This window comes from Calidris pugnax, unplaced genomic scaffold, assembly GCF_001431845.1.
Source record: "Calidris pugnax isolate Ruff unplaced genomic scaffold, ASM143184v1 scaffold11, whole genome shotgun sequence".
NCBI lineage: Eukaryota > Metazoa > Chordata > Aves > Charadriiformes > Scolopacidae > Calidris > Calidris pugnax.
This window is the reverse complement of record NW_015090803.1, coordinates 7,539,179-7,563,520: the sequence shown is the minus strand read 5'-3', so window position 1 is coordinate 7,563,520 and position 24,342 is coordinate 7,539,179. Positions and strand designations below refer to the sequence as shown.

General features: G+C 40.0%; 1 protein-coding gene across 4 annotated transcripts in view; it reads right to left on the bottom strand.

Annotated features, from left to right (window-relative positions):
* SATB1 (SATB homeobox 1) overlaps positions 1-24,342 on the bottom strand; it is a 74,859-nt gene that overhangs the window by 25,938 nt on the left and 24,579 nt on the right. For all 4 annotated transcript variants that reach the window (XM_014937869.1, XM_014937870.1, XM_014937872.1 and 1 more), the window contains exons 6-9: positions 21,028-21,139; positions 17,979-18,433; positions 9,631-9,843; positions 1,121-1,276 (exon numbers count right to left, since the gene is read on the bottom strand). In XM_014937869.1, coding sequence (XP_014793355.1) covers positions 1,121-1,276; positions 9,631-9,843; positions 17,979-18,433; positions 21,028-21,139 — 936 coding nt within the window. The remainder of the gene's footprint in view (positions 1-1,120; positions 1,277-9,630; positions 9,844-17,978; positions 18,434-21,027; positions 21,140-24,342) is intronic.

Sequence of the window (24,342 nt, the reverse complement as noted above, 5' to 3'; positions counted from 1 at the left end):
TAAAATGTGAACAACGCAGAAGTCAAAAGTTAAAGACTGTTAAAAAGAAAACCAGCACTAAAATGCTGACTGCCCAAGAAACACTGGTCTCACTGATCATTATCAGCTCTCCCTGGAAGATGCTGTATTTTTCTATGAAGCAATTTCAGAAAAGTAAAGGAATAGTGACTAAGTGGACTTAACATTTAATCTAACATGAAAATTCAACATTGCAAGCATTGGTGCCTTTACCGTTTCTTTCTAGTGTTGGCATAACAGTGGTTCTAGTCTTTCTCATTTTTCTATGTTTTTTCTCTACTTGCTTAAGTACATTCTCACTTAAATCAATGTTTTTGCATACTCTGGTGAACTTTCCCAGATGACATGTCACTTATGATAATCACACCCAACAAGTGCTTGCTGATTTCCCTCTCTTGCCACAATTTCTTGACAGAAATTCTTCAGTTGAAGAAAACATAATAGGAAACCACACAGCAAAGTCTTAAAACTGAATATGCAATATATATATACATATATATATGCACACACTCAGGTAACCAAGCAGCCACCGTATTCCACAAAGATCATACCTGTTTTCTCAGCTGTAACTTGTATAACCATAATTTATTGGGGGGTTTTGTTGGTTCTTCACACAGAGGAAGCTACTCCACCTCCCACGCACAGCCTCACCAGTGGGTCTGCTGCACCCAGGCCCATTTCTGATCAAGTAGTTTCTCAAAAAAAACCGAACCCTATCACTCCTCGTTACAGCTCATGAAAATGCAAAGCACCAAAGCCTCGAGATTAACTCGGCAGCAATATATACAGCTCGCACACAGCTTTTGCCATGTCCACGCCAGCTAGGAACTGATGAACCCGATGCTTTCCAAGCCATGCAAGACCCACAGGCACACAGCAAAGCCATCTCGCTGACAGGGAGGGATGTGCCTTGGGAACCCACTTCTCAGCCCTTCCCAGTCAAGGGTAACCAGGGGTTACTCTCTGGACTCAGCAAGGAGCTCGAGTTGTGGTACCAGGCTGACCCAGCCGCTCGTTGTAACTCACACAGACACAGATCACAATCAGAGGGGGGGAGAAAATCCCACAGAACAGGGAGGTTGTTGCACCCCGGGAACTTTACCTGGCTTTTGGTTGCCGCAACCTTTGCAAACAGTGCTTGAGACACCTTAGCTCTCTTCATTTCCTGCTGAATCTCATCGTAAATGGAAGCATTAATGTTCATGGAATTATTTTCTGTTTTTCCATTCCTCTCTGTAGCAATAGTAGCAGTTTTGACCTAGAAAATATATTTTATGAGACATTTTTCATTATGAAAAAGTTATTTTCCTCTTTTTCCCTCCCCAAGTAGTTCCCCTTTCCCTTTTATTCCTTTTATTCAATCTTGCTCTGATATTTTTTCAGCTTTTCAGAGACTTAACATTATAAGTTATCCATGGTTCAGGCAACTGGGAAACAAGAAAATTCAGCATATTGTAACAGGTGAGTGCATCTGAAATATGAGTTATTGTTAGCTGACCACCGTGAATTTCAATGGTATGAAATAAGTAGGTGGAAACCTGTCAAACATTCTTGTAGAGACTTGTGAATCTTCACGATTTCTTTGCCCCACACAAATTAAGTCAAAATTGTAACTGCAGCATAAAAGAATCTCTAATGAAATAAAAACCTGACAGATGAATCTTGATTCATGCTGTACATCCAGTACACTCAAACACATGATAATGTAGAAAAGTTGTGGCTTTAGATTTAACTTTCTAAAATATTGTCAGTTTAATTCTTAAGCTGTTTTTAAGAAAACAATATTTTAGAATAATGCATATTTTAACCACTCATGAAATCAAGACAAGTTTTTCTTAAAACCATTGATTCTAGTCACATTCGACTTACATACATAAAATATTTATTCTTCTTGTGGTCCAGATTAAGAAAGAAACACACGAAAACAAGACAGAATGATTACACTACCAGCTCTATGCTGCATCTGCAGCATTAAGGAAAACAACAAAATAGGTGTCAGTGGTGACATGATGTGCAGAAGACTATCCTTTCCTTCATCCTCTGGAAATGATGGAAACGGTGTTTCAACACCAAGAATCATCCCAGCAAGGATACAGAGCAGTTTGTGCAATATCAGTTGAGAGGTACAAAAAATCAGCAGGTTCTCTGCTTATCCTACAATATTCTCAATAGTTAAGGATAAGGTTGTTCTTTAGCAGCTACTTGCAGTGCGTGCCCAAGATGAGCGTACCACTAATCCTACAGTGGACCAGAGGAAAGGAAAGGGTGGATTTCTGCCAAGAACCCACAAGGTGATGATGCAAAATCAAACCTTTAGACTTCAATTCAAACCTACTGGTTCATAAGGAAGCTGTTGAGAGTGGAATTAATTTATCCACTCAGAAGTTACACGTCTAGTCTAAGGTAGTCATTCAGGCTACCTCTAAATCTAATGGACAGAGCTTGGCACTTCCAGAGGGTGATTCAGCCTACTCTTAAGTATGTGTCTAAAACCACACTTTCACTATCAGTTTAATCCAGTGCAAGTCAGCATCTTCCTGTGCTCTAAAGTCCCTTGAGGTTCAAAGGGAAATCATGACAACATGATAATTCATCTTCTAATCTCACTCTCTATGAGCTTTCCTATGTCACAAGTCTCATGATATGAGAGTCAAAGGGTTTGGGTGAGAGACGTAGTTAGGCAAATCATCAGCCCATTTTTTCCTAGAAATGTCACGCTCAATTTGTGTTAACTATCCTCCATAGTGCTTTTAAGATAAAATAATCTAGTTCAGGAACTGGGAGCGTATGCCACTTTTGCTGAGCCTGAGTTTTCTGTCAGGCTTTCCAGGAGCTTTGCTAACACATGCCCATTAGCTGCAAGGGGCAAAACCCCAGCAAGAACAAGGCATCCACACACTTCCATTTGCCTCCTTCTAGCAGGCATTACCACTTTCTAGGGTCTGAAAACAGGCGACTGAAACGAAAAGGGAATTCAGGAAAAATCCCAGAATGTGGCATACAGCTTATCGTGTGATTTACTTTCACCAAAAACCAGCTGGTGACCTGTAGAGTGAGGCATTTCCTTTTCTGTGGTGTGACATTTTACAGGTGACACTGCAGAAGAGGATGGCCAAGCCTGGGCCGACGGCCGCTCAGAAACATTTGAGGCACCTGGCACTCAGCAGCCTGAGGAGCAGCGCCACGAAGCTCCCTTCTCCCCACCGCGGAGCGGGGAAACGCATGCCTCACACTGGGCAAATCAGCATGGGGCCACAAGAGCAGGTGCATCTCCTGAACACCATACAGTGAAATCATCTGGAAATTACAAAATCAGTGGCAGTTTTATAACCTTTAAATGAAAAGGATTCACTAAAAGGGAACTGACAGTCAATGGGGATGTTAAATATACAAGTGGAGACAGGGTTCTCTGCTTGCATGTAAATGCTAAGCTAAATTAGAAAATGAAAAAAGCAAGGGCTTTGTCAACACACCTTCCTGGATCTTGGGTTCAAATTTTGACAAAGTTTTTTGAGTCCTTCTCAAAGAAATATTTCTAACCTGTAAGTAATCTTTGAAGGTCCCAAGGGGAGGACAAGAAGACAAAGGTATTCAGCTGGGATACACAAGTTCACGGTATCTTTTGGAAAGGAAACACTTTGTTCTTGTGATCCTGACTGCAATGGCTCTGTTCTGTAAGCACACTGCCTTTTTGATTGCTACGCAGCATCAAAAATCAGCTTCATGTAGCAGCACTTCATAGACTACTTAACTGAGCTGTGAACACCTAGATCATCGTAAACCAAGACTTGCACACCATGCTGGAGACATAATTTAAATTGTGCATCTTGGTCCACACTTTTCAATGCCCAATTTAATATGGATATGCACATAACTCATGGGAATTACTGAAAATCCTCATTCTGGTTGGCAAATCACATCTATCTTTACACAGGTACAACAAACTCAACAGCATCTAATATCTTACTGAAGTTTTTTTTTAAAAAAAGACAACTTCTATTGTCTTCTGTTGATATTGAATTAGGACGTGAACAACAGAAAACACTAATATCTGCATCAAAATGTCATATTAGCACAAAGAGCTTCAGGAGAACAAAGTCTTAAAGTCACAAAATGATAGGTTTGGGGATTATCAAGAGATGTTGTTCACAGCCATATCCTCACCCTCTCCAATTTACATCATTGGCCAAGTATAAAAATTCTTCCCCTGCCTCTTAACAATTTCTCTTCAAAGATCAGGTATAGACTGCGGCTGGACTAGATGGACCATTGGTCTGCTCTGGTCTGATGAGTTCCATGCAATAATGCTAATTAACCTCTTGGAGAATATCCATACATAAAACTGTTTCATAATTTATACATACCAAGCATCTAGGCTGTTGTGTTGAATTTAGAATTGAGTTCAAGACAGTGGCTGTTTGAAGCTGGGTTGAAAAAACACCCTCCTCCTCAAAAAAACCCAACAGAAAACAAAAAAGCCCCCAACAGTGCAACTTCAGGACTTGGGAGAGGAGGTGGAAAAAGTATTCATTTTGGAGAGAAAAACAAAACAAAACATAATCTCTCATCTCATCCACACTTAAGCACAACCTCTCACCCCACCCACATTTACAGCCACATTTTCTGTTTAGGAAAAAAACCACAGATCAGCTAAATTTTTTTTTGACAGTAACCAAATTTTGCAAACACTAACTGAACAGGGGAGCATTATTTTACAAACATAACACTGAGAAGCAGAAACTCGTTTGGCCATCTTCCTATCACCAATCAATTTAGTCGTTTAGAAGGACCTGGAAAAAAAAAAACCAACACAACACATCCGTTCCCTTCTGGCCTGCCCAGGTATATATCTTCTCATCAAATAAGACTGATTACAGTAGCATGAAGTTCTGGATTAATTCAGTTTTCCCAAACAAAGGACAGAAGGAATAACCAATCTGAAGAGGTTTTCACAAACATGGAAGCTCATTTCTTCCCCATCGAAACCAAAACAAAAAAATCTTTTATAACACATTCTCATAACTACCGTTTTAGCTTGGGAACAAAAATCTTCTTTAATCCTGGTTTAGCTTTTAATATTACATCGTACATTAAAATTCATAAAGTAGTTCATTCCAGGCAAAACAAACTACTTTTCAGTTCTGCTCTGCAAATAGCACAGGAGGTACAATAAATGCTGTTGCTTTCAGAACAGCTTTTATCAGGACAAGGTTTACTACTCCATTATTACAGTGGCGCCTGGAAGTGCAGTTATAGTTAAGTGTCAGGGTTTCCATTAACTCTTCTCCATGGTGGTTTTTGTGAGGGGGGTGGGGAGAGAGTTGCATTTATTATTTTGTTCATTTTCACTTTCATTAAGATGCAACTGGCAAAAAGACTATCAACCTAAATCTCAAATTTTGCAGACTTAAAAATAAAAATTTTGCTGGTGGTGACGTACTCTGTGTGTGTGTTTGAACTCCAGGGCTCCACCGCCAAGTTTCAGAGGAGCCGGTGTTATCCAGAGTTCCTTGCAATGGAGGTTCACTGGTCCTCAAACACCAGCAAAGCAGTGGTCCTCCTCAAGATCAGTCTTTTAAGAGTGACATCCCATCTCTGGGACCCAAGCTGAAATTTCTTTAGCATGAAGGAACTGTAACTTATCTGTAGTCAGAGTGAGGCCAGGATTATATTTATGAAAATGGAAGTTTTTGTCAACTGACAAAGACCATGACTCATGACCAATTTGTGGATACCTCCTAAAACATTGCCTTATTAAAATTATATTCTGCTCTTGATGTTACACGTACTCTGCTTTTACACAGGATGATGATGGGCCCCAAGAGTTAGCACAGATTTTCTTTGGGTAATATGGAGGGCAAGGATGTCTTCCTCAGCTCTGCTGAAACTGAGATTAAGTGTCCTGAGAAGGAAGCGTTCAGAACTGCAGAACTGCTAACAAGCTTTAAACCAGAATATTTTGGAAAAGAAAATCTGTGACTTGGTCACCTGTCTCCATCCTCCCCCCAAGCTGTACTAAGGAGGGGGAAGTCGTCTTCCCTCCAGCCCCCAGACTGCCTTGATAAGAGGGAGAAGCCATCCCTAGCACCTCCCTGGAGAACTCCATCCATCCTGAACATAGCTTCACACTCAGCATCCTCTGAAGTGTTCCCACTACGTGCAATAAACTCATCCTCTGAAACTGACTTAGGGATACCCAGAAAGGACCTCAGTGGGGGTGATCTGCAAGATGAAGATGTTAAAGTGGGGAAAAAAAAATATAATATAAGAAATAGAACAAGAAAGGACCTTTTTTTCTTGCTTCTAGGTTGCAGAAATTAAACTGTATCTCCATGCAATACCTACCTGATGGAGATGCTAGTATTTATAAACTTCACTGCCCCAGGAAGGAGCCTGATAGACAGGCATCTGCCCCAGGAGGTGGCAAGATGAACAACGTCCAAGGGAAAAATTATTGTGTACGTCGTCTCCTTGGGCTCAGTCCACCAGTGTGGAAGACAGTAGCAGACTTTTACAACTTGACCAGCTTAGAGGGCTATACACGTATCCCAAAAGCTCATGCATTAGAGGCTAATGATTTCAATTAAAAAAAAAAAGTAAGATTTTGCTTTTTTGTTTAAGTCAGAGAGAAAGGGAGCAGTAAGGGGGACAAAGAGCTTCTTAAAGGATTTCAAAAAAGAATTGGAAACAATCCAGATACATTAGCTCAAGTAGCAACTAGTAAGAATGCTGTAAAAATGAGATAAATTCAACACAGTTCCTTCTAACTCAGGCACCAGGGTTTATGCTTGGTGAGTTCCTACTATCCTATCAGACCTCCAAGGTCATGCTTTCTGTTTTTGCATGCAACAGTATGCAAAATTCACACAGAACAAGCTCAGCTGCTAAATGGTTAAGTCTGCTCTACTGTCTGGCCACCAGTTGGCAACACAAAAATGCAAAATAGATCCTTTTCAGGATGTTTATTTTCACATCCTTCCGAAACTGATAACTTGCAATTGCAAAATAAACCTTCATGTGTGGCATATTAGCTCCCATTTTTCATGGTTTCATAGTTTAATTGTTTAAAATGTTACACTGGTCTAAAGATTTAATATTAAATATGTTGGCTCTTGTGTAAATTCTGTTGTCAGGATAAACGGTCTGTTTTGTCTTTCAATAGTTATCCAAGAAGCTCACAGCTAAGCTAGAAAAATATGCTGTATTCCTCTATAGTGAGCTTTAAATAATTGCTTACAATAAATTTAGTTGTAAGGATGCTGGTAGTTTTATTTTCTTAGCATCAAATATTCAATAAACTGTGGACATTTGGGGGGGGGTATCAGAGTAGAAGTTTGCATTAACAATTTTGCCCTACCCTGACTATAATTTATTTCTGCTACAACCTGTAAAGTTATACTTGCCAGTGCAATCATTAGAATAATTTCATTATTATTTCTAGCATGAAGTATTGAACTTATGTTACCAACACTGATATTTCAATTTTCAAATTTAGGGTTCACACTTAGTAGCAGGTGTCAAGTGCTACATGTTTTTGTAAATGGGTAACTCTGGCAACATGTAAAAAGGTCACACAAAATCCCAACTTGGATGTTTCTACATCTTTGGTCCATCCACTAGGTAAAGTGCATATGTTTTGCTGAATGACAAAGAACAATATAACAGCTAGAAAAATAACTGTTTTCTTCTGTAGACCTCAAGTCTATAAGGTTTCCTTGTTAACCTGTTTTCCTTTTGAAAAGGATTAAAACAAAACCGTATTCTGTTTCCAGTTTGGGCTAACTGTATTCCTGACTCCCACTAAAAAAATGAAACATAATTATGAACAAGAGCACAGTAGAGACAGGTAGATTCCACTCCCTCCAACCCCTAAATTTGGACTTGCAGTATGTTTTGTCAGTTAAGAAAACCCCTAAGTCTCACTTTCTTTCCGGCTGCAAGGGATTTTTATAGTAAATTAAGACCAACACAAGGTCTTCCTCTGACTCGACATCCTTCTGGAAGGTCCTGTAATTAACTCTGTTCTTTAGCTGTGAAATTGCCCAAGACCACTTGAGACAGAGTCAGACATTACCTTGGCAGAAAGAGATAAGTTAAGAAGGAGGGTTAGCCTTTGCTCTGAATTACCTGGGCTGTGGGAGCAAGTACAGATATTAAAACAAACTCAAATGTTATTTTAAACACAGTTATCTACATTTAACTATTTTCCACTAACGCATTACTATGTAAATAGATTCTCACTCTTTGTCTTGAAGAGTATCTATAGTGGATTTCACAGACTAAACTCAGTTAATGATAACAACACTAGACCATTAGCACAGTCTGTTCTTTCTGCTAAATTTTTTTTCTCTTCTCGTGAAAAGTACTGCAGCAGGTCAAAGTGATCTTCTGTCCTCCCTTTTCCTACAATTTTGTTATTCATTACTTCAGTCTGGTCCTTAGCATCCATTAGCTGCAGGAAAATTAGACAAATAACCTGGAGGAATTTATAGCGCTCAGAACGGGCACGGAGCACAGTCACAGGCACATGCCTGAGCCTGGTTAGTAAAAAACTGCTCTGTGTTTATATACCCGACCATCACAGAACTCCCACCATCCCAACGCCTTGCTTTGCATAGCAAACCTGGGCTGTGTATATACAGCACGATGCCCACATATCTGCAGATCAGTGTGTTTTGTCCTTGCATAAGTATAACCTCGAGCGACAGCAATGCAGGGTACTTTGGAAAAGGTACACTGTTTTTGGAGCGTTTCATTCACAGCTGTGTTTCTTCTTTGCGTTCTTTGCGTTCCTATGCGTTCCTATGTGTTCCTATGGCTCACACCTGTACTTCTCATGTCCCTAAAAGCAGCATCTGAGTTTTCTTGACAGACACAAGGACTCAGCCACTGAATTTCTGGATTCCACCCTATCAAGCTTTATAATTTTGGGAGAACTAAACTAATAGTCCTACTAGATTTTACAGAAATCAATAGGAGTTTCATTTGAACAAATACTAAATAAAACTTTCATGAACATATCCCAGTCTTTCAGAGCGATGGACATAGCAAGTCTGTTATGTTATACAGTTGTCAGTAACTCAACCTGGTGAAACCATCCCCAGCATTTCGGGGTGCAGTCTTCTTCCCCCCATCCCTTTAGTTTTACCTGGTTTTTTTCTGGAAGATAATTTTTAAGACAATATGATATACTCATACTTTCATTCCCACTCAGTTTAGTGGCCCAAATCCTTCAAAATCCCTATTTGAACCTCTAACATTAAAACCAAGACTTGAGAATTATAGGGGAAAAAAAACAGCTGAAGGCTAGCATGGTCCAGTCCCAGTAAAGGTCATAGCTCAATAAAATGAGCAAAAAACTCTGTAGGGGCCATAATGGGTAGAATTAATCTTAAAACTAGAAAACAGGTAGTAATAAACTGCTACTACTCCCCATTACGTTTTTTAAATTTAATTTGTGATACGCACTGCAAATAATGATTCTATGAGCGTTTTGAAAAAAAATGCAACAGTAAAAGCTTTCAGGCTTTTTTTTTTTAGGAAAGGTGATCACCCAGCAGGACAGTGAGAAAACACAAGGAGGAAATCCCAAAGACAGAGAGAGGGGTTTACTTGCGGAGGCCGGCTGGGCGGGGTGCTGATGAGGGGCGCGGGGCCCATGGCAGAGGCCGCGTTCAAGCTCCTTTCCCTTTCGTCCTGGTAAATTCGATCTCGTTCGGCTTCTGGCAGCTGCAAAAAGTTCTGCATAGCCCGAAGGTTCACCAACAAGGACTGCGAGGCAGTCTTGGGATCCTCTTCCTTTCGGAGGATTTCTGAGAGCAAGCCCTGTAGGGAGGGAAGAAAAAAAACCACCACGGTGGAGAGTTAGTCGAGGTGGAACGCCATGGAAAGTCCTCTTCCCACTGGGCTGAGAATGGGAGCAGTATATGCACTATTCACCCCACCTAGGAATATATTAATGGCATTTCAGGTAGCAGAGAAGAGACCTTCAATTGTACCCTTAATTTTATTAAGCATCTGTTTTACATACAACGTAAACTGAGTCTGCCTAATACGCCTCCTTCCTTGTATTGGCTTAACTTGCCGTGAAATCTTTCACAGTCGACAGACAATCACAAGATGTTAAGAATAAGTGAAATACAGATAGTCCAGAGGCATGACACTGGGGTGTTCTCAGGCTTCTCAGACAAAATACATAGCCAACCCAAAAAAAATGGCTTTCCACACTTCTAGCAACTTTAACAGCTCTTTGAAAAGAAGTGATATTTCACAACTAATCTGAGACGATAAACTTGCAACTTTCTTAAAGTACTGATTGTCTGGCTCAGGTCAACATTTTTTATAAGTCTGTATTTTGTTTTGAGTTGTATATTGGAGTTTAACAAAAAGTGAGGAAACTCACAGTTGGATGCTCTCCTTCCTTCACCCTCCTCCCGCTGGCCCCCTCTTCCTCCCCAGGGCAATCCTAATCCTCACCCATTCCATCAACCTGGGCTATTTATTTGAGCACCTCCTGTGCAGGTGCCATTTCCTAAGTCCATTTACCAGCGCTGTGTATTTATGAACCTGTGAGTGCAACTAGAACTTTAGTGTCAACCGGCTCTTGAAATCTGCCCCCTGCCAAATTCACCTTCTAAATACATCAGGCACACAAAATGCTCTACTGTCTCGAAGTAACAAGGTGGTGATAAGAAACTAACTTTTGCAAAAGCAAATGCGAACTTCTTTTTAGAATAGATCTTGTTGCCGTGCTGGTACAAGGAGAAGGTTAATATGAGAGGCTTCTTGCTAATGGAACATGGGATCACGGATATGATTTTAAAGAAAGAACACTACTCTATGGTTGTTGCCAAGTTGTAAGTTATTTGAGATCATGGAGGTGCAAATGGAGGGAGGGAGGGAGGGAAGGAAGGAGGCAGACAGGCAGGCAATAAAAAAGCTAAAACAGAGAGAGGCAATCCTGGCTGAAGATATCCATTCCTAAGGGAGTGCAACAGAAAGCTGCAGCCCAAGCACCAGCCTCCTCTGTAAGGAAGCCTGATGGGCACAGCACCTATGGAAGCTGTTACCACTCTCAAAGGTCCTGTCCTATCGGCCAAAAAGCCCCTTATGAAAGTGCTGCTGCCAAGCCACTGCTCTCAGGCAAGGTCAGAGCCCACCCAGGGCAGCTCTGAGCTCTGCATTTGCCCCATCACCCCTCCATCTCTCGGGGGGGATGAGAACAGAGGTGCTAACTACACTGGGGCCCAGTGTGGTCCTCATGGCCCTGGCTGTGCCTGCAGACGTAAAAGGGAAACAGGATGGAGAGCACAGTCTTTCCAACACTAAGCATGAAAAATAATTTGGAAAAGGATTAAAAAGAAATAATAATCCTAGGGGATACTTTCTTACCACTATTCTTCATCCCTTCTCTTTTCTGGGATCCAGGCAGAAACTACTCAGAAGGTAAGTAAAAGTTACAGACAAAAGTAGCATTTGGCTGGAGTATAAGTTTTAAATTTTTTCTTAATGATTAGTCTAATAATAAATTTACTTTTTAGCAAATATGGAAATTAAACTCATCTAGCATTTTTTTCTACTTCTAAGTACTCAAACCCACAGTTACTATTGTTTGTCAGTGGTAGGATTACACGAACCATCCTCAAGGGAAGCAAAAAATGATTTTGTGCCACTGGAGACAAGACAAAGCTGTCTGCAGAGCACAGCATGTATGATGGAGGTGCAAACGTGTGATTTCTGACTGCTACTGCACCGAAAACACCACATCAAGATTTAAAAGAAGAAAGAAAAACTAAACTGAAGTGGACTGATCATTGGCAGGAGAGAAGACTCCTTACTAGCAGCCAGCCCACTGTCAGCCACAGGAAATGTCCTTGAAAAATACTTTAGCCCATAATAGAAAATACTTGCTCACATAAGCCTTTGCCACATAGTGGGCAGCTTAAAAAAGCAGAAAAAGCTGTTTTTCTTGTATAACTTTCCCCCCCTCAGTGAAATAAGTAAACAAAGAAAATTGGTTTTTGTATTTTTCCTGCACTTCTCGGTATTACCATTGCTGCAGGACACCTCTTGGTGATTAGAAATGCCATTAAGTAGTCGTTCTCCTTTTCTTACCCCATCAGTGCCATGGCTCTTTGCCTGAGCTAGAAGCAGAGCAGAGGACACAGATGCAGAGAGAGGAGTGGAGATGAGAGAGCGGGAAGAAGGCAAAGAGGCAGGAGGTGTTTGTTTCTAGGAGTTTTGAACCTAAAGGTCAGAATATGTGAGGAAATAACATGAAAAATACGGTGTACTACCACGTGCAGGCAAAATCTTACCATACGGTTTGCCTGCTTCACATATTGCTTCATTGCTACTGCTTCAATTTTCTGAGCAGAAACCCTTGGCTAAAGATTGTTAGACAAGATGGGAAAAACCTAGAAAGAAAACATCAGCTCTTGCATCCTGCCCCATGCTGATGTGCAGAGATTTAGTCTGCATTTTACCAGGCTTGAACAGGTTTGCCAAGATCCAAGTCTTGGTGTGACCTCCTGATACTGTACTTCAGGTTGCATGAAAGGTAAATACTGTTTTGTACAGAGATTACAAACACTGTCAGGCTCAGTGTCCTCACTCTTCCTCCCTTGTATTCTTTTTGCACTGGAAATGTATTTTCTTAAAATGTTACTAAGTCCCATTTGAAAAAAAACAAAGTTTACATGTCATCACAAGTATAATTCATTACTAATTGCACAAAAATGTTCAATAAATATTAGCAGGACTTTCAAAAGCTAATTATGAATTCTTTAAAAATGGAGATAAACTCAAGTGTCTGCCAATATGAACAAAACCAGTGCCTGTCTGGCCCCCAGTTTGTCTCCTCTTTGAACGTAATCACTGATTCAAGCAGATTTTATCAGCCTGATAGAACTTCAAAGCTCCCAGAAGAAAAATGTAATTTGCCCAAACCTCCCCAAAACATGCAGAACATCCCTGAACGTTCTCCCTCTCCACTGCAGGTTGTTCCCATCCCATGTCCAGGTGGAAGATTATTCGCAAGCTCCACCCACAAGCCTGGATCCCTGCCAAGTAAGTTATAAGCAGACACATTTATCTATGTCGCTTAGTAGCAAGAGGAGAGCTGTCATGATAGTGTAATAGCACCTTTTTACCTTTTATTCAATAGTGATATGGATAGTGTGCTTTTTCTTAAATTACACTACGAAGAATTATATGAATACAGTGGCAATTTCTGTTATACTTAAGCAGGCAAATTTCTCTCTACCACATAATTTACAGAACTCAAATTCAATAAAACATTACATGATGGTCCATTACTGTTATCAATTTTGAATAATCCATCTTCATTTTTCATTTTACTGGAAAATAAAGTGCGCCAAAGACAAAGTGGAAGAAAAAAAAAAAAAGTGCATGAGAAGGTGGTTTGTGTAAACTTAGATTTTGTATTAAAATTACACGGAGCCGTTTACTGCATCCAAGTGCTCTCCCTCGAAATAGCAATTGCTCAGAATTAGCACGAGCACAGTCCTAAATACACAGAAGTTATCTCATATGAGAGAGGGCATTACAGATGAACGAAACGCAACGTATCCCGGCAGCTAAAATTTTAAACAAGCATGGGGGTGAAGTAGAAAGGAGGGGGAGAGAAAAGGCATCTGGCAGAAACACTAAGAAGCACTCAAAAACCTTGAGATGAGAAACTGTCACTGGTGGGGAGGAGAGAAATGACAATAGTCAGGCACGGCAAAAGCAGCAAAAAGCACTCCCCCTCTTTTCTGCGAAGATGGAGCCGAGAGGTCACCCCCGTACGGCAGCGCCCGAGTCCACGCAGCAACTGTTATGGTTGAAAGTGCAGAGAAGGCAGAGGCAGGCAGCCCCCAGTCGCGGTTCCAACCACAACCATGACTAACACAATTCCTTGCTCGCGCACACGTCGCCCCGCCACGTACCAGCTCGAGCTGCGCCCTCAACCCAAATGTCAGACCCGCTTGTGGGAACCCAAGCTTTCCGTTTCCTGACTCATGTTTACATCTAAAAAGGCAGGGCAGAAATGGCAGAGGAGCTTGTTTATTTGTTTAGGGCTCCGAAGGTGGTTGATGCTCCGCTCCAGCTCTCTCAACAACAAAACAAAGTAGAGAGCCTCCCAGTTTAAGTGCAAATTCGCAGGGGCAGGCTGAGCTCCCCTGCTGATGAGGGGCTGCCAGGAGGCTGGCGTGGGGTACCACGCTGTGGGGGGCTGCCCTGATGCGTCGGCACTGTCACCCCCCAGGTGCTCGGTGCCACTTGGGCCAGCGAGATGATCACAAAGGCCATTTTCTGGCCAGGAAAGCACTGGAGAATACTGAACTCGCTCTTTCAAGAGAGCGGAGGTGTCTGCACAGTGCACTGACATCAGCTGGAAAAAATACTACGTTGATTAATTCAGCCAAACGGCAACCGAAACATAAGCAGCTCAATTTACCGAAATCACCCCAGCAAAACAGAGAGTGGGACACACACTCGGTAGCCATGCTTGAGGTGAAACTCGGATCTGCTAGCACAAATCCTGACTCAACAAACTTTTCCGTGGAGCACTACAAAGAGGTGCTAACAGGATTCAATCTGTTTCTTTGCAGCCAGTGAGCTGGAATCACAACTGCTGAAGGACGAGCAACACGTCAGACCCCCTGAAGCCTTCCTACAAGGATCCCTGAGAAATTTCTTGTGGGGAGAGATGCTCCATCCTCCAAGACCACTTCAGCTCCCTACAACAATTGTGACTGTACAGATGCTAATTTTCATACAAGTTATAGCCTCCTGGACTCCGATTAAACTTTGTGAGGCACGTTCCTGAGAACTACACATTTTTGAAACCACCATTTGAAGGTAGGGGGGAAGTTATCCAAGAAGATATTAAGGACACCTTGGCTGATGGGTTTTTTCTGCCTTATAAACAGATGATAATTTAAAAAAAAAAGACACCCTAGTTTTCAGAATTTTACCAAATTCTTTCCTTTGGGTTGGGAGGAAGCAGAAATATTTCTAGTCAACATTCTTCCCCCAAATAAAAAAATATTGGAATTTAGAGCCGTGTTGAATCACCACACTAAGCCAGTAGAACCCCCTCTTCGCATCCAAAACCCCCACCAAACTCTGTATTCATATTGCAGAGCACAAGTCTGTAAGACAAGAGGTGCCAACACCTTCAGCCAATTCAACTGAAGTCCATTTTTACTGCCAAAACATTGGGCTAATTTACTGTTAGTTTACAGTTCACTTCCTTCCTTAACTTTTACACTGAAAGCAAATCTCTTCCCTCATCTGAGACCGTATCTCGACATCGGGGGTTTTTTGCACAGAACTCCTAACCGATTTCAGTGAGATCTTCTGCCTTCAGAAACTGATGGCATGATATGGTCCCTGGACACGGCTCAAATCTGCTTATGACAGTTTCAAAAATGGCAGTGGTAAGCCTGAGCTAGCTTTTTATCTCAGAAAACAGTAGATGAATTTAAACAAGCATTTTCACTTGCTCTAGCCAAAAAACCCCAACACCAAACCACCACAAAATCCCAAAAGATATTACATCAATATTAGAAAATAACATCTACATTTCATCAAAGTCCTGCCTAATTTTAGTTAAATGTGATGTATCCTTGAATAACCTGAGATACACTCCAAAGTACAGCAAGCAAAACAAATTTAAATGCTTTCTTGTAACAATCACAGGTATCTCTACTTGTGTTTATACTTGGACATGGCTGCTACTGTGAGTACAATTAACAATTTTCAGCTTTGCAAAGGTGAAATGTGCCTACAACAAATTCCTCTGGATTTCAGTGGGGCTTCCCTTCATATTAAATGTATGCTGAGATATTTCCTGGCAACACTGAGGCTAATATTGCCTAGGCTCCTAGTATTTTTCCTTTCTGTTCCCTGTGTTTGCCACAATACATGACAAATACTGCAGAACCTTATGCAGCTAACTGCAGATGCTAATTTGACTAGCTAATACAATTTGTAGGATATAGGGACAACTACTCTCTGTTCTTTCAAGTAAATTTGGTTGAAAATTGCCAAAAATATATTACATATATATTTCGTATCTCTTCATGGCATTTGTTTTCAACGTTCATTTTGGGGTTTCCTCCCAGTTTTGTGTGACTTTGAACACATTTTACCAAGCGGGTTAACCACAACGTCTGTGAAAGAATTGAACTATAAAAAGTATTTAATAACAATTGCAGTAAGAACAATATATAGTAAACAGGAATCAGTATTTGCCCTAGAAATCTGGTTCTACAGTTGCATTCATCACATCTCAAGAGCATCTTTTTATACTATGTCATATAAATTCAATGCCCAGTCAGAACAAATTCTCCTTGTATTTCAAGGTAAAAAATACTGTTCATGCAGGGATGATAAAGACCAAAAACTATATGCAAAACTAGCTGACATAAAATGAATAAATGACTTTGGAGGGGGGGAGTCAGCTGAGAGAAGAAAACAAGCTGCTTTCAGGCAAGTCTGAGGAAGAAGTAAATATCTAATAAACTATTTATTTTCTGAATTATTTGCCTGGCTTTTTGCCCAGGTAAGATGGCAGCTGCAAACCATGGTAATTTGAAGCTATTATTATCTCAATACTTTCCAGTATCAAAATTTAAAATATTAAACACTGTATTAAACAAAACTATATGTCACTTATTTGTAAATATAACAACTGACACTGCCTGAACCTAATTTACATAATTTGCATGAGTTCATGTATCCCACGAAATTTGGTATGAAAGACCCAGATCTTGAAACTTCCTCTGCTGTTAGGAGGAAAGACACACACACACAAAGTTCTACAGAGAACCCACACCACAACTCTTCTTTCTTTCAGCTAAAGGAGGATGTAAAAAATTTTAAGGCGATAATAATTCTGAAAAATTACAAATGACATGCTGATTCAAATCTGGTCCCTGTGCATTTGAAATAGAATTTTTATTCTCTAAACCATGCAGGGAGAAACATCAACATTTCAAGAGAAGCCCAAATTATGATCTATTTATGATAATCTACAATAGACAAATTCTTGTTCCTTAAATTTAAAAATCTGGAATCAGAGAAAACTTACCTACATATTTTTAAAATATTTTGTCTTAAAAAAATTCCTGTTGTATTTTCTGTTAAAACAGACTTTTAAAATTTTGAGATCTTATTATTTGGAATTGGATATACTGACATTTCTTCCATAATTTCTGCTTGATTAAATTCCATGCAACATGGCATTAAGTTAAATTCATAGAGCAGAATAAATTATAACAGGGTTAGCTTCTAAAACAGGTGTAAAAAATAACACATTTTAGTGTTACTTATCAGCTTTGCTAGGGCTAGTTTTTTCTGCATTGAAGAGCTGAAGTATATGTTCTGACGTGGACATCGGCAATCTCAGCAACTATCGTTTTTGCAATAAATTACAAAAATAAATGAAAAGAGTAGATGATCTAAAAATAAAGCTCTTATTTTTTAATCTTTTCAGAAGCCTGAAATTATGTTATTAAGACTTTCACTATAAATAATAGAAATAAATGCAAAAAAGAATAAAAGACCATCTCTGGACAGGTTGTTCAGTGTGTGCATGTGGCCAGTTCAGATATACCTTTGCAACCCAAAAGGCAATCTGTTGGGTGACTTTTTGAATGGTTCTGTATAAAAGCTGTTTATGTCCTTTCCAGGAAAGATTATGTTTAAGATATTCATAAAGACTCACAACTGAAGAGGAACCAAGGAACCAAGGTAAGAACAGTGGGTATTGTAACAAACCAGTCACTGAGGGTTTCTGTACTGTATCAACATGGACACTGATCCTGCATGGAAGCATGGTTCCTTCACAGGAGCTAAGTGACAAGGCAGAAATGAGGAGAGAGACTTAAAAGGTGATGATTACTAAATAGAGAAAGAATTAAAAAAAAAAAGAAAAAAAGACAACTGACCTGAGTTCGGTTAAAAGCCACACGTGCAAATACTGCCTGTGAGATTCCTGCTCGTTTCAGTTCATCACGGACCCACTGGTAGATTTCGGAAGACACCTCTGTGTTTGTTGAGACCTGCTGCTCCAACGGCTTGTTCATGGATCTACTGACAGGAGGAGGGTGGTTCAAGTACTGTTGGTTTAAGGACTGCTGGGCTAGAAGTCTGTTCACTGCATACTGCTGGTTCAGCAACTGGGCCATTACCAGCTGCTGATTTACCAGCTGAGGGCTAATGGGAGTAGATACAAGTCCAGGGTGCAGGTTTGGAAGCGGGGTCCGAACTGATGGTTGACTACCATGAGAAAGCTGAACAGGGGATGGCGGCTGTTCGGCTGTGTTCCCTGGGACCGGCTGCTGACCGAAGTTGACATGGTTGGCACCTTGCTGGGATAGTTCAGAAAGGCTATCCATCTCAACTAGGGTAGAAAAGAAACATTGAGAAAGCCCACATAAGACCGAAAATCACAAACTTCACGCTTCTCACAAACGTCATAACAAAAAGAAATACATATAAAACGGCGCATCCAGATTCAAGCTTGCTGTACTCTCCAGCCTAGAGCAGCAGGCCCATAACATCACTGTTGCAGCTATTTGCCTTCAAAATTTACCTATAGATAATGGTGTACTGAATATTTAGAAAAAAAAAAATCCAGCAAACTGCCCATCATGGTCACTGGGCCCTTGGAGGAACCAGCAGAACATCAGAGGCAAAACCACGTGCTGGAAACCCCGTATGGGGAAGAAGTAACTTCCTGAGAGTTTTCCAGAAGGGCAATGGAGCTGAACAGGGAGCGTGGGGCTACAGAGCACATCCCTGCAGCCATGGCCGCAGGGGACAAGGCAGCAAGTCACCAGGGAGGGGGCAAAGACGAGAGATGGGAAGCCACGCTGTGCGCTGCAGAAGATGCAGGTGGAATGGTGAGAGCATCTGCACAAAGGGTAAGGAGGGCTGGGACGGGAAAGCAGACCCTGACTGGAGAGAGAAGCCCCCAGTGACTGGGTTTGTTCCTCCCATGGTGTCCCCGCCACGACATCTGCAGTTCCCAGCCACTGGAAATGTGTAACAAGCAGGGTGGGGTGCGGACCTCCCCATGCTCTGCTAATTTCTAGATGCTGCATCAATTGTATGGGACTGCTAGGAACTAGTATAATTTATGTAAATTACACAGATGGGCTGCTTTATCTTGCAACCATGTATGCATGGTTTTTTTCAGTGACTTGCAACATGGTTGATTTTTTTTTTCTTATATTAACTCATCTGCCTTGACACACCCTCCTTTTTAATTAACCACACAGTTTTTTAAACTACAAGAGTTCTTCCAGCTCCCCTCTTGTGTATGATAAGACAATATAAAATAACTCCAGGCTGATGTAACGGAGTCTCCTTTTTATCAATGTATGTCACTTTTTTCATTTTAAACAAGCTCAGTTCTAGAGCTTTAGCAAAGCTGGTCTGGAAATAGCTTTAAGAAAATATGCTTTATTTAAAAACCAAAACTCCAGTATCTTCACAAAAGTGTTGTAGCGTTTTTTTTTCTTATACTACCAAAGCTTTTTAAAAAAAAAAAAAAAAGGCAATCTGAGCTTTTCATAGTAATTATAGTCTTCACTAACAGTCATTCCATGCAAGACCACCCTTTCCTCCAGAAGGATGAGAGCTGGAAGAAGAAATTGGCATCTGGATTCCCACACACAGATTCCCCCTCTGTCCTATCATGGGCAGAAATTTAGGAAAAAATAAAAAAGGAAGGCAGGTTATTCTACAGAGAGGTCTGGTGCCCGTAGCCTGGACTAGCCCCCAGCAGAGCACCCGCTGCTCCTCCTCCATGCGGCTTTGGGGCTGGCACGGCCTCTCCCCCCAGCATTAGAATATTACACAGGAATACACACACACACTCATGTTCCCTATGCACCGTTTTAATTGTCCCCAAATAAATGGACAGTGAACCTGCCTTGGCAGATCACATAAGGCAAATTTTGCAGGGGTTGCCCCATGCAGGCGCTCTGCTGCCTCGCACAGGGACCACCTGAAACCAACCAAGGTCTTATCACCGACTTCGGTGGTCTCAGAAGAAGGGTTCAGTGTTGCACACAAGGTACAAAGTAGATAAAGGAAAGAAGCCGCCTTTTTTCACTAGCGGAAAGTAGAGATCAACCCAAGTGGGCCATTCACTTGGAATAGTAATTCAAGCAATTATCACAAAAGTGATGCATTGTCTTCATTACAGCCTTAAGCTATAAAAGGCAAGGAACCCGTTTTGGTAGATGAATGATTTTGCTTCAAGTACTGAAAGCTAAGTCAAGCTCAAAATTCAATTCAAATTGAGGTCCCATTTCTTCATTCTCTTGAAAACTACGTAGAAATTTCCTGACATAAAGTGTTCAGAATTATGTTGACAGTTTTAAGAAATAGTTTTAAAAAGGGTTAATACAGCAAGATAAAAGGTATTACAGAATTAGTATGTCCCAATGATGGATTTTTTTCTCTAGTAATGTACTTGTGCTTACTACAACAAGCAAACAATTGACACAACAACTATTTGTTAAAATTAATTGAAATCAGGGTCCTAAAGTTAGAGAAAGATATGAATTTATAAAATTACAGCATTCTTGTAGGAAGGCAGTGATAGTTATAGAACCCTGTTTCTTTAAATACACATTAGCCAGAGTGAGAAAAAAATACATACATTAAAAAAATCAGTCCGTCACAGCTCCACGAACAGGTTTTTTAAACAATTATTCTGGGCTGTAGAAGATCTCTAGATTTACAGAATGACAGCTTTACATCTTTGGCAACCCAAGACAGTTTGGCTGTTTCAATAGCAAATATTTATTTAAATGAATTCTTTCACTATATATGTACTTTCTACATCTACTCATCAAAAGCATCCTAAACTTATCATGAAGGGACCTGGCTTCTTATATGACTGTGACAGACCTCAACGTGACACATAATGGTATGTATCCACCATCACAGCAATTTTTTTTAATTTTTTTTTTTTTTGCTTACCCATCATATCTTTTGCCTTCTTGAAATGTTTATACCACCTTCCAAATTCCTGACATTTTGCTGCTGAGACATTTGCATAGTAAGTGCTGTTCACAATGGAAGAAATCATACTCTGTGTGAAAAGGGGAGAAGAAAAAAATAAATCTGTAATACAGAGCAGTACAAGTCAAAGCACAAATTATTTCAATTGTTGAAATCATTATATTTTTAGAGTTTGAGAAGCATACTGCATTTTTAATCTTATCGGCCAAAGCCTTTTAAAAAACTCATTAATTGAGCATAAAAACAAACCAAGATATATTGTAAATGGGAGCAAAAAAATCAGATGTACTAAGGGAAGAACAAAGTTATTGACCAAGAAACATCAGGCAATGGGATGGGCTCTGGAAGGATGATGCTAATCTTGAAAGCTCATTTTGTTCATACTACTTCTGCTTTTGAATTGATTGACCCTTCACGTACCCACACAAGTTTACAGGCACACAAATCCCACACGGACGCTAGAAATGCAAGCAATGCCCCAAGTTATCCATGCCCATTCCCTTTGTGCCACTTATCACAGGGCAGATCCCAGAAAATAATATGGTGAAAGTACAACCGAAAGTCCTATTAGTAGGATAAAATAAGGGGGATTATAGTAGAATAAAATATGTATGTAACAACCCAAAATGAACCCAGACTTGCTTTTCCTAAACAGGATATTTTAAGTGATTCACAGAAACAGCCTTATGGAAAGCTCTCATTGTCATGTCTAATTCTGTAACTGAGTATTAGCTGTAAAATAGACTAAAGGATGATAGAGATGATTTTTTTCTCAAAGGTTCTCGAGATATCAGATAGCTACAGTGAGAAATTTACCTTCTGCTCAGTTTTGACCAGTTTTTAAATAGTGGAATTTACAATGCATAAAACTTTCAGTTCCAGTACATTCTTTTACAAAATCAATTAAGACTAAGCCTTGCAAAATGAGATAATGCTCCAACTTGAAAATTATACTCAGTATATGATGTATGAACAACAAAATTAGCAAATGTAATTTCAATAGACTGAACTTTGCCACCCTTTAGATTTCTACATGGAAAGTAGTTACTTTTAGCTTAACTACAGGAATTGTCCAGCATATTGAGAAAACAATGACAGTCAAGAAGACAAAGCCCTGATTATTATGTTTCTTTGCTATTCAGCATGTAACATTTAGCTGTATTTGTGCTGTTGTAAAATCGATGTACAGCATCAGCCCTTTGTTACATGAACTGCAATAAGCACGGAAAGAAAGAATCTGGAGTAAAAATGCAATAAATATTACTATAAGTCTTCTTTTATAAGGCTAGTTCAGCTTCTGAGTAAAACCTTGATTATTGATCTTAGCGAAGTTTATGATAACCATTTTCTAACTTATTACTCAGTAACATGCTATTTGTGGAGAACTGCTAGAGTGAGGCAGTATTATTTATGCCAAGTGTGGACACCCTCTACTCACCAGGCAGCTATTTTAATGTTTCTCTGAATCACCAAAATTCTTACCATTCCTTGATATTAATCTGGCATTTCTGAAATCAGCTAGAAGCCTTTTGTCAGTAGTATAAAAGGAGAATGAAATCTTAATAGACTACTGCAACTCTAGCCTGAATGACCTGAACCAAGCTCAGCTGAACCCAATTTCAATTTCCAATATAATAGCACTATCATTAATGTCTAATACTTACAAAATTATTGTTTAAGCTCTTTTACAGATTAAATCATTTTAAACATGGGCACATGATACATAAGGCGTGATTTAGAAAGTCCTTTGGATCTGAGCTGGTAAATTATCTCAATGCACAGTCACTGCACATGCAAAACCTGCCAATCTGCACGTGCAAAATGGGGAACGCAGATGTAACGGGCACCATCCCATATTAGCTTGTGCCTATTTTGTGGATCCCATTTAGAGTTCAAGGTGGTTTTCCTTCATTTTACTTTGCCCCTTTCAGATGTCTTCTTCTGCCTATGTAACTTTAGTAAGTAGGAACACGTGTATATTAATAATGATTTTAGTAAATTACCTACTATTGATGAAGATGTTTGTCTAGGATTTCCTAGTCTTCCCTTCCATGTCATTTTACAAAGAAGATATGCCAATGACATAGCAGTTTGTGACATTCCCTGCTTCTTCAGGAATAAATTTAATGCAGTTACTTTATTTTACAACCAAATAGAGGACCGGTCTGTTTAAATAACACGGCTAGGAATTTTAGCTGCTTTGACACAACGTGAATTTCAGGCTCTGATGGCTAATATTGGGATTTTGCTCCAGCACTTCAAAGTTGATAAAAAAAAAACAACCACAGACATTATCAACACATTTTAAAATGAAGATTATCCTGCTTTTTCTTCGAGAACACTTCATGCAAACATTCAAGTGATATTACCTACGCTAAGAATCCTCATCAGGAGGAATCAATGATTTATTTACTAATTCACTGAAGGCAAAATTTTACAAGCCAGATAAAATATTACTACCTTGTTAACTCAGAAAATAACTTGACAACATTGAATTTCATTGTTTCTATGCTTTATTTATTATGTTGTCATCAAACCAGGAGTCACATCAGTGCAGAGAGATACGCTTTGCTATAGAAATTCCTATATAATTCCTGTTGCTTTAGAATTCCTGTATGTTTTAGTGGTAATCTACACATACAAATGCCCAGTATGCTTAGGGCTTAAACCTGAAGACTGACCCTATGAATTAGTGGTCTTCAGAGAACCATGATCTAGACTGGAGGAATACTGAAGTTTTTCTTTTTTCCCAGGTCATTACCTGTGAGGAGACCCCATGTCTTGGCTAATACTTATCAATAACCAAAATGAAGATGATGGTACTTGAAACACATCATATTCGGATACTACTGTACATAGGCATTCCTTATCTGGGCGGCACAGAGGCAGATGCTTTCCATGGACACGGATGACGAATATAAATATCTATTACAAATATTCAAATGCACCACATTCATCACTCGTCATCTGATTTTTCACATGCCATGAAGAAAATAGATAGAATGCAAAAACTGGTCACAGAGCCACAGTCTCTGCATATCTCCTAGAAGTTTATCCTTGAAGCTAGGTTGCAAGACTCCAAGATCCCAAATTTCCCTCTTTCCCCTCTCTCCATCCCTCCCCCAGTCCCCAATCACATCACTCGCAGTCCTGTTCTGAGAATCCAGAGATCTGATCTGAAATGGCGCCACTTTCACAGAATTCCCACTATTCTGGAATGATACCATCTGCTGCAGCCCAAGTGCTCTTTTTTTTAGCCAAATAAGTTAATTA